This window comes from Labeo rohita, unplaced genomic scaffold (genome assembly GCF_022985175.1).
Source record: "Labeo rohita strain BAU-BD-2019 unplaced genomic scaffold, IGBB_LRoh.1.0 scaffold_1484, whole genome shotgun sequence".
NCBI classification, from domain to species: domain Eukaryota; kingdom Metazoa; phylum Chordata; class Actinopteri; order Cypriniformes; family Cyprinidae; genus Labeo; species Labeo rohita.
This window is the reverse complement of record NW_026127653.1, coordinates 1-16,497: the sequence shown is the minus strand read 5'-3', so window position 1 is coordinate 16,497 and position 16,497 is coordinate 1. Positions and strand designations below refer to the sequence as shown.

The following is a 16,497-nucleotide window of genomic DNA, read 5'->3' as shown; positions in this document are numbered from 1 at the left end:
ATAATAAATGTCATATTTGGCCCTTCAGCAAGTAGGAAATATACAGAAATTGAATAAAGTTATCAAAAACTAAATTCTATAACTAAATATAGATAGAGCTATAAAAAGTTATTGATTGGGTTATTAGATTATTTTGGCTGCTATTTTTTTTTAGATCTGCTGCTGAACATGGCTGATGATATAACTACCACTGCATGCTCGTAGTTTCTTTCTTTCAGACTTCTTGTGCAAACAAAAATCTCAATGGATTATTACAATTAATAGTAAAATTAATGTTTGGAAATGTATACTGATATTTTCTACTGACGTTACAGCAGAAGATAGAAATAACACATTAAATTTTTTTAGCTGGTGAATATACTAGTAGCCTAAGACTGTGCAACTGTACATATATATATATGCGTGTGTGTGTAAATATGTGTATAAGTGTACAGTATATATTACATAGCCACTGAGGAGTTAAAATAGAAAAATGTAAAATCTTCTTGCTAGACATACTTGATTTTGTCCAGTGAGCAGGTTGAATCCAACACTTTTTCAGTGAGTAGTTTGACTCCTGAATCTCCAGGGAGATTGTAGCTCAGATCCAGCTCTCTCAGGTGTGAGGGGTTTGAACTCAGAGCTGAAAACACATAATGACAGCCTTTCTCTGTCACCATACAGCCAGACAATCTGAAAACACAGCAATAGTTGATGTGACAATCAGACAAATCTTTCATACATTTATACCTATTTCAGCCATGAATTATTCCTATATGGTCATGTCTTGAGGTCAGTATTAAAGTATATATATATATATATATATAGAGAGAGAGAGAGAGAGAGAGAGAGAGAGAGAGAGAGAGTACTGTGCAAAAGTCTTAGGCCACTAGTATTTTCACCAGCTAAAAAAATGGTTTAAAGTAAGTTATTTCTATCTTTTGCTGTAGTGTGTCAGTAAAAAATATCGGTTAACATTTCCAAACATTCTGCTTGCCATTAAGTGTAATAATCAAGTGAGATTTTTGTTTGCACAAGGAGTCTGACAACAGTCAGTGCTCCACACAGACATCTGATCTCACCATCATCCAGTCTGTCTCTGGAATGACATGAAGAAACAGAAACACTGAGACAGACTAAATCCAGAAGAACTATTTCAACATCTCCAAGGTGTTTCAAATAACCTACCTGCAAAGCTACCTGAAAAACTCTGCACAAGTGCACATAAGGCAAAAGCTGCTTTAAGCGTAAAGGATGGTCACATCAAATGCTTATTTATTTTAGTTAATAGAAGTTCATTGATAAAGAAAATCTATTTATGACATTGTTTTTAACAGCATCCTCATTTTATGTGCCTAACTGCCTAAAAATTTCAACAGTACTGTAGCTTTGTAGGTGTAGGTCTCTTAAAGCATCTTGGAGATGTTGCCACAGTTCTTCTGGATTTAGTCTATCTCCGTTTTTTTCTGTTTCTTAAGACAGACTGGATTGAATGATGGAGAGATCACATCTCTGTTTGCACAAGGAGTCTGACAACAGCCTGTGCTCCACACAAAAATCTCACTGGATTATTACAATTAATGGCAAAATGAATGTTTAGAAATGTAAACTGATATTTCCTACTGACACACTACAGCAAAAGACTAACTTCAACTGACTTTGAACCATTTTTAGCTAATAAAAATACTAGTGGCCTAAGACTTTTGCACAGTACTGTATATACAGAGAGAGAGAGATTAGTTGTGGGTGATATGACAAAAATATCATATCATATGATTTTTTCCCTGAAATATCACGATTCACAATTTTATTACGATTCTTTGTCATGTTGGTTTTAAGTATTTTGCAAGTTGACTGAGCAGTACAGCCAAACTAATTTCCCTTCTTTACAAACAAAATCTTTCAAGGTAACAGAAAAGGATGGCAGATATTTATGCCAAAGTGAGACACTACATACTTATACACTATATACATTAATTGTACATTGTTTCTTATTAAAGCAACTGTTTTAAAGTTCTTCAGTCAAGAGCAGTGCATGATTTTTCTTTGTGTTTTATTGTTTTATTAACATTAAAAGAATAATTCACCCAAAAATGAAAATTCTGTCATGTGTCTGTCAATTCGTCATAGTGTTTTATATTTATACAGTCTCTGTTTACTCACTCTCAGGTTGTTTTAAACCTGAATGAGTTTTTTTCTGTTAAACATGATCTATTTGATCATTTCTATTATTAAATTCAATAGGGACCAGCTACTTTTTGGTTAGGCCTACCCACACTCTTAAAAATATCTTATTTTGCATTTAGCACAAGAAAGAAATTAATACAGGTTTGGGACAACATGAGAGTGAGTAAATAATGACGAAAATATAATTTTGGGTGAACTATCCCTTTAATGACAAGCGGCAGCATGTTTAGTATAATAAGTGCAGTGTTCTGTGTGTAACCGCTGAGTTAACACCGATGTGAATGTATGTCCCATTGTACAATATATTGAGACGGAGGTGCCAGGACTGCAACTGATAGAATAGCACATTACTACGTAATTTCTCCAAAATTACGATTTTTGATCATGGACGATAAAAATGTCTCCACAATCAAAAATCGTCACGTCGCACACCCCTAATATATATTTGCACAGTGGGGTGAAAAAATGATTTGATCCCCTGCTGATTTTGTATGTTTGCCCACTGACAAAAAAAATGATCAGTCTATAATTTTAATGGTAGGTTTATTTTAATAGTGAGAGACAGAATAACAACTAAAAAATCCAGGAAAACACATTTCAAAGAAGTTATAAATTGATTTGCATTTTAATGAGTAAAATAAGTATTTGATCCCCTATCAAACAGCAAGATATAAAAGAGTCTTTTATACAGGTACCAAGCTGCATTTGTGACTGAAAACTACTGTATGTGACTATGTAAAAATACTAAAAAGAAATGTAATTGTAGAGCCCTGATTTGATGTTAACATGTTAGTGTTTCATTGCCTGTTCTACATTTTGAATTTAGTTACATTTCATAGGAATGCTAAGGGGTTAATATTAGATATTCTTCATGCTGTTCTGCTGCACTCCATTACGCACATATTAGCAATTTGTTTGGATGACAAAAACATTTAAACTAACAGTACACCAGACAATATCAACTGGTGATAAGGATGGCCAATCAAATAAAAGGGCAGATGTTTGATACATGTTGTATTTTCAAATCCAGAAAGACATTGAAAACAATGAATTATGAGCTTGCATGTACATAAACATAGTTCTGCAATGTATAATTATATCAAATTACATCGCAAGCTTTAAAATTTGATAAACACACTTTGCCTATTTATTTTATTAAAATAATTTACCTCAGAATCTCTAGCTGACAGTTTGGACTCTTCAGTCCATCAGAAAGAAGCTTCACTCCAGAATCCTGCAGGTCATTGTTACTCAGGTCCAGCTCTCTCAGGATGTTCGAGTTTGAGAACAAACTTTCACAGGACTGAGTAGTGAGATTACATCCACATAGCCTGTGTAAAGAACAAAACAAACAACCGTACTGAAAACAAGTATATATCCTTCCTTTAGATATATTTCAGTAATTCAATTCTTCATAAAACACCTGTTACAACAATGCAGGGAAAGAAGAGTGGAATCAATTACAGCAAGTTTGTATTAATTTAAATTAACAAAGAAAATGTCCAAAAGGGTCCAAAGATGAGGAAAAATCTAAACACAACAAAACAGCTAACAAACATGCACCATGAGCTGAATAAACCAAGAAGGTGGTTGGGAGGTCACATGACACTAATGGCGGAGTAGCAACACAATGCTCGGTCCATCGGTCTCTTAGCACTTTAACTAAGATATATAACGGATCAATGGTAAAATATATTTTGGTAATACACTGGAGTATGCCTAGAACTCATCATACAGAATGATACGATCATACAGAAGCTTGATGCCTGCTCTTCAAAATTAGGGGTGCTAGATATGCGAATCATACATTAGAGAATTTTGTGCATAGTGTTTTGAGGAAATTCTTAGCATGATCTGTAATTTGAAAATGTGTGAAATAAATGAAAATCATGAACAGACAATGAACAAACCTTTTAGGACAATTACAAAGTACTCAGATCACTGTGTTACCTGTTTTGAGAACAGTGACCTGTGTTGGCATCAAATCAATTGAGAAATACTGTAATATCCACTGATTCGTGTCATTTGCAGCATATTAGACAAACAATTAAGAGTAAATGTGTACATATTTTAAAAATAAAAATATTATTTGCAAATAATATTTTCAAATCCATGTTAGAAGTGGCCCAAACTCACTGCGCTGGCAGAGCTGAGTTCATGTGACCAGCATTTACTGCAAACTGAGTTGTTCTGAGACGTTAGTTAATATGTGTATGTGTATAATTGAACATTTCTATATTTGTTAAATTTGGACCCTAGCTAACAAGCTAAGGTCATCCTGCACACAGCAGCTAGATAGTGCTGCTAGCATATTCAGTGAGCATGTGATTTCAGTGAAATCAGTAGGCATATTTAAACCTAGACTCAAAAAATATGTTTAGCTGTACATTTACTGAATGAGCACAGTGCTCATGTCCAAACTGATTGCACTGTATTTTAGGTAATCATTTTTATTCTTAACCGTTTTAATTCTTTTTAAATATTTATTTTATTAATATTTTATAATCTTTAAATTCCTTGTTTTTATTGTTGTGATTATTTTTATGATTATTTTAATTGTTTATTAAATGTGGTATATAAATAAAATTTGCCTTGCCTTGCCTTTCCTCACCTTGTCTCAATACAATCTACATCTACAGACAACTGTATAAAACTGCCTGCAAACCCAGATAGCAAAATTCCTGATACCTGACACTTATTCAGCCATGAATAAACCAAATAAAGCAGAACTGGCCCAAATCTGGGCCACATTTATTTTAATTATGGCCCAGATCCAATACCTTACTCCAGCCCACATACTGTGTAGAATGATGGCATTTGGGTGGTCCACTCCTGTTTGCCAGATTTAAATGAAATAAACCAGAACTGGCCCAATCTGGGAAACATTGATTTTAATTCTGGGCCAGATCCAACATCTTTTTCCGGTCCACATATCACGTTGAATAATAGCATTTGGGCAGTCCAGACTGTGTTTTCAGTTAGCCAGATTTGGGCCTCAAGTACACCTTAGCACTGGCACATGTAAGCCAACCAAATAAACCAGAACTGGCCCTAATGTGGGTCACAGTTGAGTTTTATTCTAACCCTGGTCTTCTCTTCATGTGGCACACATGCTGCATGCAATGATGGCATTTTGCCAAATAAAGCATAAATATAATTATCTGGGTCACATTAAGCCTTGAGTGAGTTATGCATCAACAATACTCCACATTTTATGAAGGGAAATTAGAAATGTTCTCCCTATATGTTCAAATAAGTTGATCCAGAAATGTATAAAATCATCCCGACCCATTTTGCACAAGCAACAATTCAACATTTAGGTTCAAACTTGTAAAGAACTGTTTTTAAAGACAGAGACTGATGCTGATTGTGCCGTTATTTGCCAAAAGTGGCCCAAATTTGTCAATATCTGTCATTGTCTCACAGCCACATTACATAGTGCTTACTGTGCAATATCTTTGCCAAAACTAGCCCAGTTACGTTTTAGGATAAGTGGGCCACTTTTGCGGCATCATATGCAGGCCACTTTACCTAGTACCTGGCCCATATCAACAGCTAAAGTGTGGCCCAGATTAGTATGTGTTCCCTGAAATGGTCCCCAGAAATGGTCTACATCTTTTTAGCCAGAACTGAACCAAAAAAGTTCCATAACCCAACCCAAAATGAGCCAAATAATGAAAACAGATGTGGCTGATATATGGACATCATATGGTATTCTTATATGGCTGAGTTCTGTAAAGGGCTGATAGACCAAAAACCATTTTAACCATATTTATACCACACCTACTTTTTTATCTGTCAGGAAAAAGGAGAGAAAAAAGAACATTAGTATATTATGATAAGTATCATATATTAGATTATTTGAATATTAAGACAAACACATATTATTAATGGCTGTAAATCAGCACTGCACACATTCTCTTTTTCTGCCACCCATGACATGAGTGCTGCTGTGTAGCCCTTTAGTGAATCCAATAACTGCCTATTTTTAGACATAATACATAATAATATACATACTATTATTGAAAACATTAGGAGTGTAATGGTAAACAAAAATAATGGTTCAATTAATTCAAAATCAATTTTTCATTGAATTAACAAATAATCACAGACCCTCTCACTCAAACCACAACACTGGCTGCCGGGATGTCTCCAGTGGCCCACCAGATCCCTGGTTACCATGGCAACCAGAATACCTTGGCCAGATCAGATAAACTTTACGACCTACAAGTATGTAGAGAGAATCTTCCCCTACTTAAATCTCTCTAAAAGAGAAACATACTGCTATAGGAAATTACTACTTTTATTCATTCACAGACAAACCTTTCTTTGACCTTCCTATCGCACATAGCCCCAGGTCATTGTGTATAGCATTACTGCCTTGTAATTCTGTGTTTTTCATTGTATTCTGTTGTATGCATTTGTAATGATAGATCTCTAGTCTAGTATAACTTACCTATGCCATGTTTGGTCTCTTTGAATTTGTATTTTGGTGATCTAAAAGATGGTGTATATAATATGTTGATACCTATGCAACATATTAGTGTTTTTAAAATTCTTAGTAGTTCTTGCATCAACACCCAATCGAATTACATATGCAAAATACCATGCTCACAGACAAAGAGTCGTAAACTTTCCCTCCAAAAGTGAAAGTCACCTTTGGCTCTCAGACATCCTGGAGGCATAGCCTCCAGAGACCTTAAAACCATCACATGAGACTTTCATCTCTTCTCTTCTCTCTGCTCTCTTCTGAAAAATCTTCTGATTGCTGCTCGTGTGGAAGGACTCACGGGGAGCCTGAGCCGGCACAGGGTGTGCCTGGTGGGCCCGACAGGCCCCAACATATGGAGCTGTGGCTCTCGACCACAAAGAGCCAGACATTTTCACTCAACCCTGGAATTCATTTTCATGGAAATGTCCTCGAACAGACATTTCTCTATTCCACGTTTTTTTTTTTTTTTGTTTTCTTCACTCGTCTCACATTAGAATCTAAGAGGATGAGGAAGATGAGCTAGAACTCGTCGGGACTTCTCTAAGTTGCGGCAGGCCTTGCGGCCTTGTCTTTCCATTCCCCAAAGATCATAGGATTTCAGCTGGGTCGGTCTCAGCTCTTGGTTCACTTCAATTTTCACATGGGAAGAAACTCCCAGTCACCATCAAGTCAGAACATCTTTGGAGTTCATCACCTTTCAGACCTGGAAGAACGTGATCGCGATTCCAAAACCACCACTGCTCCAAACCATCAAGACTTTCACCCGAGACTGCATTCAGACACAAGTATCGTACATTTAATGAAGTTCCAAAAGTAGGTTCGGGAGGACTTTACATCCCGAAAGCGGTTATAATGATCTTATTCTTAAGCGGTATTCCTAAATGTATAATCTTATTGCTTAATTTACAAATCGTGAGCGTGTAATAGCTCGGTGTCATGCGCTCCTATTCTACAGCGTACGGTAATGATAGACACGTCAATCTAACCAAACAAACGACCCAATGCAACGCGCTCCAGCTGCTAAACAGCTTCTGATTGGTCTCCACATATAATCCCCACTCACTGCATCATAGGTCGAGCTCCCTCTGGTCGGATTACTGTTGTTTTTCAAATTCTGTTTTTAATTTTTAATCTTCATCGTGGCCTAACCGGATCTCGGAAGTCAAATAGCATGTCACCCACTCTACAAACATTGCTGAAGATCTATACATCGCTTTATATTGTGAATAGGCTCGGTTGATTTGAGATGAACCGCTTTAAAATTGCGATTATTATACCATATATTTTGTGTTTTGTGAAGTTAATCTAAAGCTATAATTTATAATGTAATGTTTTGTGAAGTTATAATCTAAAATGTTGCACAAAGAAAACTGGGTTTACCGTTTACATTCATGTACATGGCATTTTTGTAAACTCTTTGATCTCCAACTAAATCAAATTTACTGGGTGCATTTCACTAATTGAGACTTTAATATTGTTTATCCTGACTATCCATTATCATGCTTTTTCAAGTCCCCATCAACTGTTAGCAATGTTAGCAATGTTTAAAGCCATTGCTAAGAATCACCGGGCACTCCCTGTCCACGACTTTGCCCCGGCTATTTTACCTTTTCCTTACAGAAAAAGGAAAATCATGCAAATATAGTGGTTTTAACATGCAAATATAGAGGTTTTTGCAATCCTCTGCGGTTGGTTCGTCAATAACGTGGTATTGCGACGATTGCAACAGCCCAACGGAAATCCTGCTGTTGCTGAGAAATGGCAAATAGGAATCCAGATGACTGGGTAGAAATTTTTGGATGTATTAAAAGGAGGTGAGCCATCCACCTTGAGATTTCTTTTAGGCAACTGTACGTCCTCGCTTTCCTCTCATTGGGTCTGTCTTCCAGAAAATCTTCAGTATGTCTCTGCCGCAGCAGTGACATTACCCACCATCCTCAAATCAGCTCTGTTATCTCTTAGTGACACTGCAGTGATTTACCCTAACAAATCACTTATTACTTCATTATTACTACTATGCCGCAGCAATGAATTCCCCCCTACAAAATTTCCAATTTTACTCCCACATCAGCAATTTCTAACCCATCAACTATGACAGCACTTGCTTTTACTGTCTTCAGAGTGGTCAGAGCTGCTCATAGCTAAACTAAACTTGATAAAACTCTGCAGTCATTACATGCAGTTAAGTCATCACTGATCAGAATTGAACTGAATAGTCATAATTTTTTGCTTCAGCTGATTTACAGCAGAACTTGAATTCATCTCCTTGACAAATTGGCATCATTAATTCTGTTACCTTACTGTCAATCCCGCAAGCCACTTCAGGCAATTTCTATCATTTAAAGCTCTGTTAAAATGTAGGGAGGCATTTGATTTGACCTGAAATCACTGCCGCAGCAGTGATACGATACCAAACTCTATTACTCCCCTCCTCGGCAACGACGTCTCCTACCTTCTTGCAGCAGACGTCACGCCAACTCTTACTTCTCACTGCCGCAGCAGTGAATTCTCCCACCAGCCTCAGCAGATGTCATACCAAACTCTATTGCTCACTGCCGTAGCAGTGAATTCTCCCACTGGTCTCTCTAGAGGTCAGTATTTCTTCCACTGGTCTCGGAGGAGTTTCCATACTAAAAACTATTTCTCACCTCCGCAGCAATGACATCCCCTCCTCTCTTGCAGCAGACATCATATTAACCTCCATTTCTCACTGCCGCAGCAGTGATTTCTTCCAGTGGTCTAAGAGCAGATATACTAAAACTCTTTTCACCTCCGCAGCAATAACCTCTCCCACTTCCCGTGCAGCTGACGTCATGCTAAATTCCATTTCTCACTGCGGCAGCAGTGATTCTGCACAGCACTCTTGCAGCGCCCTGACTAATCTTCATATATAAATTTTCTTCCAATTTTGAAAGAGCAGAGATTTCTGCAGCAGTACTTTCCCACTCCTCTCCTACAGGAGCGATCTCGTTTGTTAGCCCTTCACCTGCCTTGTATTGCCCCAACTGGCAACAGGGAAATGTATTCTGCACATTCTTGTGGGAGAGGGATAGAATCAATAAAGGTTTTCTCTACTCGTATCACAAACTATTCTCAGTTGATTACCCAGCTTGCTGTCTCTTGTAAGCACTTTTTGGGGGGGTTGAACTCGATGCTCAAGCCAAGCCTCGCGTTCGAGCCTCCATTAAGGACAGTAAGCCAAGTTTGTTTACCATTGCCCATCAGGACTGGATTGGCAGGCGAACTTGTGAAATGAAGTTCCAAACGTAGGTTCGGGAGGAGCCTAATCATTCAGTCCTGTCAATCATCATTACGAGCCTATATAAGCAGCTCTCATTGTACCCTCCCAGCCTCAGTTCTTCCGGCATCCCTCCACCTTCCCTTCTCCTCCTCTATTTCTGTTATTCTCCCTCTACGTAATATAGCAAAGGGGGGTGGAACTCGGCGCTCAAGCCGAGCCTTGTGTTCGAGCCTTCATTAAGGACAGTAAGCCAAGTTTGTTTACCATTGCCCATCTGGACTGGATGGGCAGGGGAACTCCTGAAACAAAACAAACAGAGGTTTAGTACAAGCTGTAGATGTCACGAATCTGGTCGGTGTCCCGCTGTCCGCTCACCACCGGATGTCACTCTCACCCTATCACACACTGACTGTTGCATTACACCCCGGACTACATTATCCATCAGCCACTGCTCCCACCACCTGCGCCCAATCAGAGACTGTATAAAGCCCCGGTCTTCCTGTTACACTTTGCTGAGTATTGAATTGTTCTTGCAGTCATACAAAGCGTTCCCTTGTATCTCGTGTCTGGTTTCCGTTTGTTCTTCCTTGTTTATTTGTTTCGTTTGTGCCCGCCGCCTGCCTTTTGTGACTCTCGCCTGTCTGACCATTCTCCTGCTTCGCCCTTTGGATAACGTACGCCGCTGTTCGACCCTCGCCTGTTCATGGACTATTCTTCGTCTCGCTGTTTAAACACCTGTTTGCCATTGTTCGACCCTGCCTGCCTTTCGACCATGTCTTTGCCTCGTTGTGTTAATAAAAGTCTGCGAATGGATCCGCCTGCCTCCCGTCTCCTCGTTACAGAATACTCAGCCAACAAGGATCCAGCAGCTCCGAATACAGCAGCTCAGATCGTGCGTCTTAAACAAGGTGAGCGGTCCATTGAGGAGTACATTTCGGACTTTGTTATGTTAGCTAGTCAGACTTCTATGGACGATCTGTGTCTTATGATATTCTTCCATGGAGGGCTTTCAGAACCCTACCGCTCCTCAATGCCCATTTATCAACCCCACTGGACTTTAAAACAATACATAGACATTGCACTACAGATTTCTGGTTCATCGCTCACTGTGGGTGTCGCGGGGAAGCAACGCGACATCGCGCTAACGCCGGCCGTGCAGCCCGCCCGTGTAATGGCGGCCGCGCCGGAGGCGCCGGTGCGCGCTTACAAGATGGCGGCGACGGCGGAGCCCGTTCACAAAATGGCGGCGAAAACAGAGCTCCGTCACGTCACAGCTGCCATACAAGAGCCATTTAAAGTTGCAGCTGTGTTTCCTGAGTCAAGTCAAGTTTTCAAGTCAAGTCAAGTTGCTGCTGCATTTCCTGTGTCAAGTCAGGTCAGAGCTATTGCACCTGTCTCAAGTCAAGTTACAGCCACCTTTCCTGAGCCAAGCACTGTCAAAATGGCCGTCACGCCAGAGCCACTGCACAAGATGGCTGCCACGCCAGAGCCATTGCACAAGATGGCTGCCACGCCAGAGCCACTGCACAAGATGGCCGCCGTCTCCAAGCAACAGCACAAGATGGCCGCCGTCTCCAAGCAACTACACAAGATGGCCGCCATCTCCAGGCCACTCCACAATATGGCCGCCATCCGGACGCCACCTGTGGTCATGATGGCCCACGTGCTGGACACTCCTCTAGTGACGGTATGGGCAGCTAAAATGGCGCTCCTTAATGCCACGGTGGCTACCCCTGGCTCAAGTCAAGACACAGCTGCCGTTCTCCACGAGTCGAGCCAAGTCACAGTTGTCCCCCACGAGCCAAGTTACGCTACAGCTGTTGTTCCTGAGTCAAGCCATGTTGTTCCTGAGTTAAGTCACGCTACAGCTGTTGTTCCTGAGTCAAGCTATGTTGTTCCTGAGTCAAGTCACGCTACATCTGTTGTTCCTGAGTCAAGCCAGGTTACAGCAGATCCTCATGAGCCAAGTCAAGCTGCTGCTGTTGCTCCAGAGTCAAGTCAGGCTACAGCTCAAGCTTCCAAGTCCAGTCAAGCTTCCAAGTCCAGTCAAGTTTCCAAGTCCAGTCAAGCTTCCGCCATCATCCCTGAGCCCGAGTCTGCACTGCTCAAGAGGGCCGCCACGCCAGTGCTTGACGCAAAGATTACCACTAACGCCACGTCAGCCCAGCCAGCGCCTGCTAACGCCACGTCAGCCCAGCCAGCGCCTGCTAACGCCCCGTCAGCCCAGCCAGCGCCTGCAAACGCCCCGTCAGCCCAGCCAGCGCCTGCAAACGCCCCGTCAGCCCAGCCAGCGCCTGCAAACGCCCCGTCAGCCCAGCCAGCGCCTGCTAACGCCCCGTCAGCCCAGCCAGCGCCTGCTAACGCCACGTCAGCCAGGCCACAACCGGTCAAGGTCATGTCTGCCTCTTCTGAACCTGCACCAGCTGCTGTTTCTACTAAGTCAAGTCAAGTCACAGCCAAGTCAAGTCATGTTCCAGCTGTTCCTACCAAGTCAAGTCACGTCACAGCCGTTCAAACCGAGTCCAGCAAAGTCACAGCCGTGGTTCCTGAGTCAAGCAAGGTCACAGTCGTGGTTCCTGAGTCAAGTAAAGTCAATGATCTTCACAAGCCAGTTCAAGCCACCGCTGGTCTTCACGTATCAAATCAAGTCACCGCTGATCTCCAAGAGTCAAGTCAGTTCACTACTGATCTTCACGAATCTGGTCAAGTCACAGCAGCACTCACTGAGCCAAGTCAAGGTATTGCTGTTGTTTCAGAGTCCAGTCACGTCCCGCCTGACGGCCCAGAGTCAAGTCACGCCTCGTCTGACCGCCCAGAGTCAAGTCACGCCTCGTCTGACCGCCCAGAGTCAAGTCACGCCTCGTCTGACCGCCCAGAGTCAAGTCACGCCTCGTCTGACCGCCCAGAGTCAAGTCACGTCCCGCCTGACCGCCCAGAGTCAAGTCACGTCCCGCCTGACCGCCCAGAGTCAAGTCACGTCCCGCCTGACCGCCCAGAGTCAAGTCACGTCCCGCCTGACCTCCCAGAGTCAAGTCACGTCCCGTCTGACCGCCCAGAGTCAAGTCACGTCTCGTCTGAGCGCCCAGAGTCAGCTCCTGAGGTCACGTCTGTTCACAAGTCAGCCTCTGTGGTCGCGCCTGATCCCAAGCCTGCTCCAGAATTCACGTCTGTTCACAAGTCCGCCCCTGAGATCCCGCCTGTTCTCAAGCCTGCTCCAGTGCTCCCGCCTGGTCACAAGCCTGCTCCAGAGCTCCCGTCTGTTCTCAAGCCTGCTCCAGAGCTCCCGTCTGTTCTCAAGCCTGCTCCAGAGCTCCCGTCTGGTCTCAAGCCTGCTCCGGAACTCCCGTCTGGTCTCAAGTCTGCCCCAGAGGTCCCGTCTGGCCTCAAGTCTGCTCCAGAGGTCCCGTCTGGCCTCAAGTCTGCTCCAAAGGCCCCGTCTGGCCTCAAGTCTGCCCCAGAGCTCCCGTCTGGTCTCAAGTCTGCCCCAGAGGTCCCGTCTGGTCTCAAGTCTGCTCCAGAGGTCCCGTCTGGTCTCAAGTCTGCCCCAGAGGTCCCGTCTGGTCTCAAGTCTGCTCCAGAGGTCCCGTCTGGCCTCAAGTCTGCGCCAGAGGCCTCCCCCGTCGGAGAAGCTGCGCCAATGCCTCCAGAGGTGTCAGCGCCAGCTGAAGAACCTCTTATGGAGGGGGCGTTAACCTCAAAACTCTCTGCTTCTCCCTTTCTTCTGTCTGCCTCCTCTGTCCCTGCTCTCCCCAGGTCCCAGACGGTGACGCGGATTCCTGCTCCGCCCCGGAGGGCTGCTCCGCCTACTGCGGCGCCTCCTGCTCAGCCTCCGGCTCCGCCCTGGAGGGCTCTAGCGTCGCCTGCTCTGCCTCCGGCTCCGCCCTGGAGGGCTCCTGCTCCGCCTCCGTCTCCGCCCTGGGGGGCTCCGGTGCCTCCGGCTCCGCCTCCGTCTCCGCCCTGGAGGGCTCCGGCGCCTCCTGCTCGGCCTCCGGCTCCGCCCTGGAGGGCTCCGGCGCCTCCTGCTCCGCCTCCGTCTCCGCCCTGGAGGGCTCCGGCTCCGCCCTGGAGGGCTCCTGCGCCTCCTGCTCCGCCTCCGGCTCCGCCTTGGAAGGCTTTCTCCCTACCTGTTCTGCCTCAGTCTCCTGGCCCTCCCACCGCTCCCCAGGACTGTTTTGCTGTTGGAGCGTCTGGAAGCCGCTCCTTGGGGGGGGGCTATGTCACGAATCTGGTCGGTGTCCCGCTGTCCGCTCACCACCAGATGTCACTCTCACCCTATCACACACTGACTGTTGCATTACACCCCGGACTACATTATCCATCAGCCACTGCTCCCACCACCTGCGCCCAATCAGAGACTGTATAAAGCCCCGGTCTTCCTGTTACACTTTGCTGAGTATTGAATTGTTCTTGCAGTCATACAAAGCGTTCCCTTGTATCTCGTGTCTGGTTTCCGTTTGTTCTTCCTTGTTTATTTGTTTCGTTTGTGCCCGCCGCCTGCCTTTTGTGACTCTCGCCTGTCTGACCATTCTCCTGCTTCGCCCTTTGGATAACGTACGCCGCTGTTCGACCCTCGCCTGTTCATGGACTATTCTTCGTCTCGCTGTTTAAACACCTGTTTGCCATTGTTCGACCCTGCCTGCCTTTCGACCATGTCTTTGCCTCGTTGTGTTAATAAAAGTCTGCGAATGGATCCGCCTGCCTCCCGTCTCCTCGTTACAGTAGACAGCTCTGATGGTATCACTCAGGTGGTTAACTGACTCTTTTCATAGCTACATTCTCTTGTCTCTCTAACTGCTTCTCACTGACCCTTCCCCCATGTATGAGTGATTTCATGTTTGTTTGTTTAGATTAGTTATGTGTTAGTCCTTCGTTAATAAAACTCTTGTGCACAAATTACATGAGTTTTGATTCTGATTCTGCCTTGTAAATTAATGTCCCTTTACGATTCCAATTTGAGCTACATGCTCTAATGCAATAGTACTTTAAGAAAGTTATTCTCTGTGGCCAAGAAAATATCATTTCTTAGAGTTGATATAAAAATTATACTCAATGTTCGCTGGACAAACAGATTAATTGATGGAAAATTAATTCTGCTACAGTTACTACTGGCAGCTGATATAAATAATTGTAATTAATCATAATTAATTGTAATTATTTATATACATTTCCCTTTTGAGCTAAATAGCTACAAGAGGTTTTTTTTAGCAAAGTGACGAGCTGTGAACACTGTGAATGACTTGTCTTAGGTAAGAGTAATGCTGCTTTGTGACATTTTGTTTACCAGCTGTTTTGTTGGGCTACGGTTGCCAAACTTATTGAGAGATTACTTGAGACGAGATGTTCATCTGTGTTCAATTTGCGTTATAACTGGTAGAAATGAGAAAGGGATCGCATTCACTTGCTCTTTGCGTTCCCATTTGTACCTGCAGCGGTCTGTCATGTCACATCAAAGAGCATCAAATCAGCATTTATCATTTAAATTTTTAAAAATAAGACTTTGTTTCTTATCAAAAATACAACAGAAAATATTTTTTTTTTTTCTTTATGAACAAGTGTACCAATACACCCTTAGAAAACATTTAAAACACCAAAACTGCACTTACCATAGTGTGTCTGGGCAAAGGCAAATGCAAAGAGGGAGCTTCTTAATCTTCTTCTATTTAACGGTGGTTGTAAAGAGTGAGCAGAGCGGGAAATAATGGATATATTTTCAAATTTTCAGTAATCCACCAATAGAAATAGGGGAAGACACAATGCAACCAATAGCACTGTTGAACGGGCTGAGATGTGGACTGCCACAAACCTGCCATGCATGATTATAGCAGGTTATGTGTGTTTTTCCAAGTAAAAGCCAAAAGTTAACCATAAGTTAACATATTCCACTGTGTGCCATAGCCATGCCACATATGCCTCTCAGTTGTGTGCTGTCATATGGGCCATATACCTCAATACATATAGTCATCACATTTGGTTTACACCTTGATAAGCCTTTGTCAATTTGGTTGACATTGTTTGGGCCATATTCACTATTTATCACATGGGCTACTTTAGGGTCATACCCAGATTACACATTTCCGTGAACACCGCATCTTTGCCTAAATAGGCCCACATGTGATTCTATACATTTGGGTTATTTTTGCTATCTTACATTTTGGCCACTTTAGGCTTACATCCATTTTGTCTGGGCCATAAGAAAGCCAACAGTGATGTATGATTGCCTTAATTGGTCCATATCTGGATGCTATCTGGGAATGTTTTTGTCTCTTGTTCTGGCATTGCATTGAGAGCGGATTAAACATTTGTTAACAAAATTCAATGGCCATTAATTGTTTAAAAGTTTGTTAATTATTTTATGTAAAACCAGTTACCTCAGTATCTCCAGCTGACAGTTTGGACTCTTTAGTTCTTCAGAAAGAAGCATCACTCCAGAATCCTGCAGGTCATTTCTACTCAGGTCCAGTTCTCTCAGAACTGAGTTTGAGGATTTCAAAACTGATGACAAACTCTCACAAGACTGAGCAGTGAGATTACACATGGAAAATCTGAACAAGAAGAACACAGTAATTGCATACAAAATTAGTCTTAACAGTGTGATTTT

General features: G+C 42.8%; 1 protein-coding gene across 1 annotated transcript; it reads right to left on the bottom strand.

The window, feature by feature from the left end:
* Nucleotides 1-498: 498 nt before the first annotated feature.
* LOC127158374 (ribonuclease inhibitor-like) lies at nucleotides 499-16,442 on the bottom strand (the record flags this gene model as incomplete). Its single annotated transcript, XM_051101537.1, has 3 exons — nucleotides 16,268-16,442; nucleotides 3,336-3,497; nucleotides 499-672 (listed from the first exon to the last, which is right to left on the bottom strand). Coding segments are annotated over exons 1-3 (503 nt in total), but the record flags the coding sequence as incomplete, so codon positions are not given.
* Between the last annotated feature and the right edge of the window lie 55 nt (nucleotides 16,443-16,497).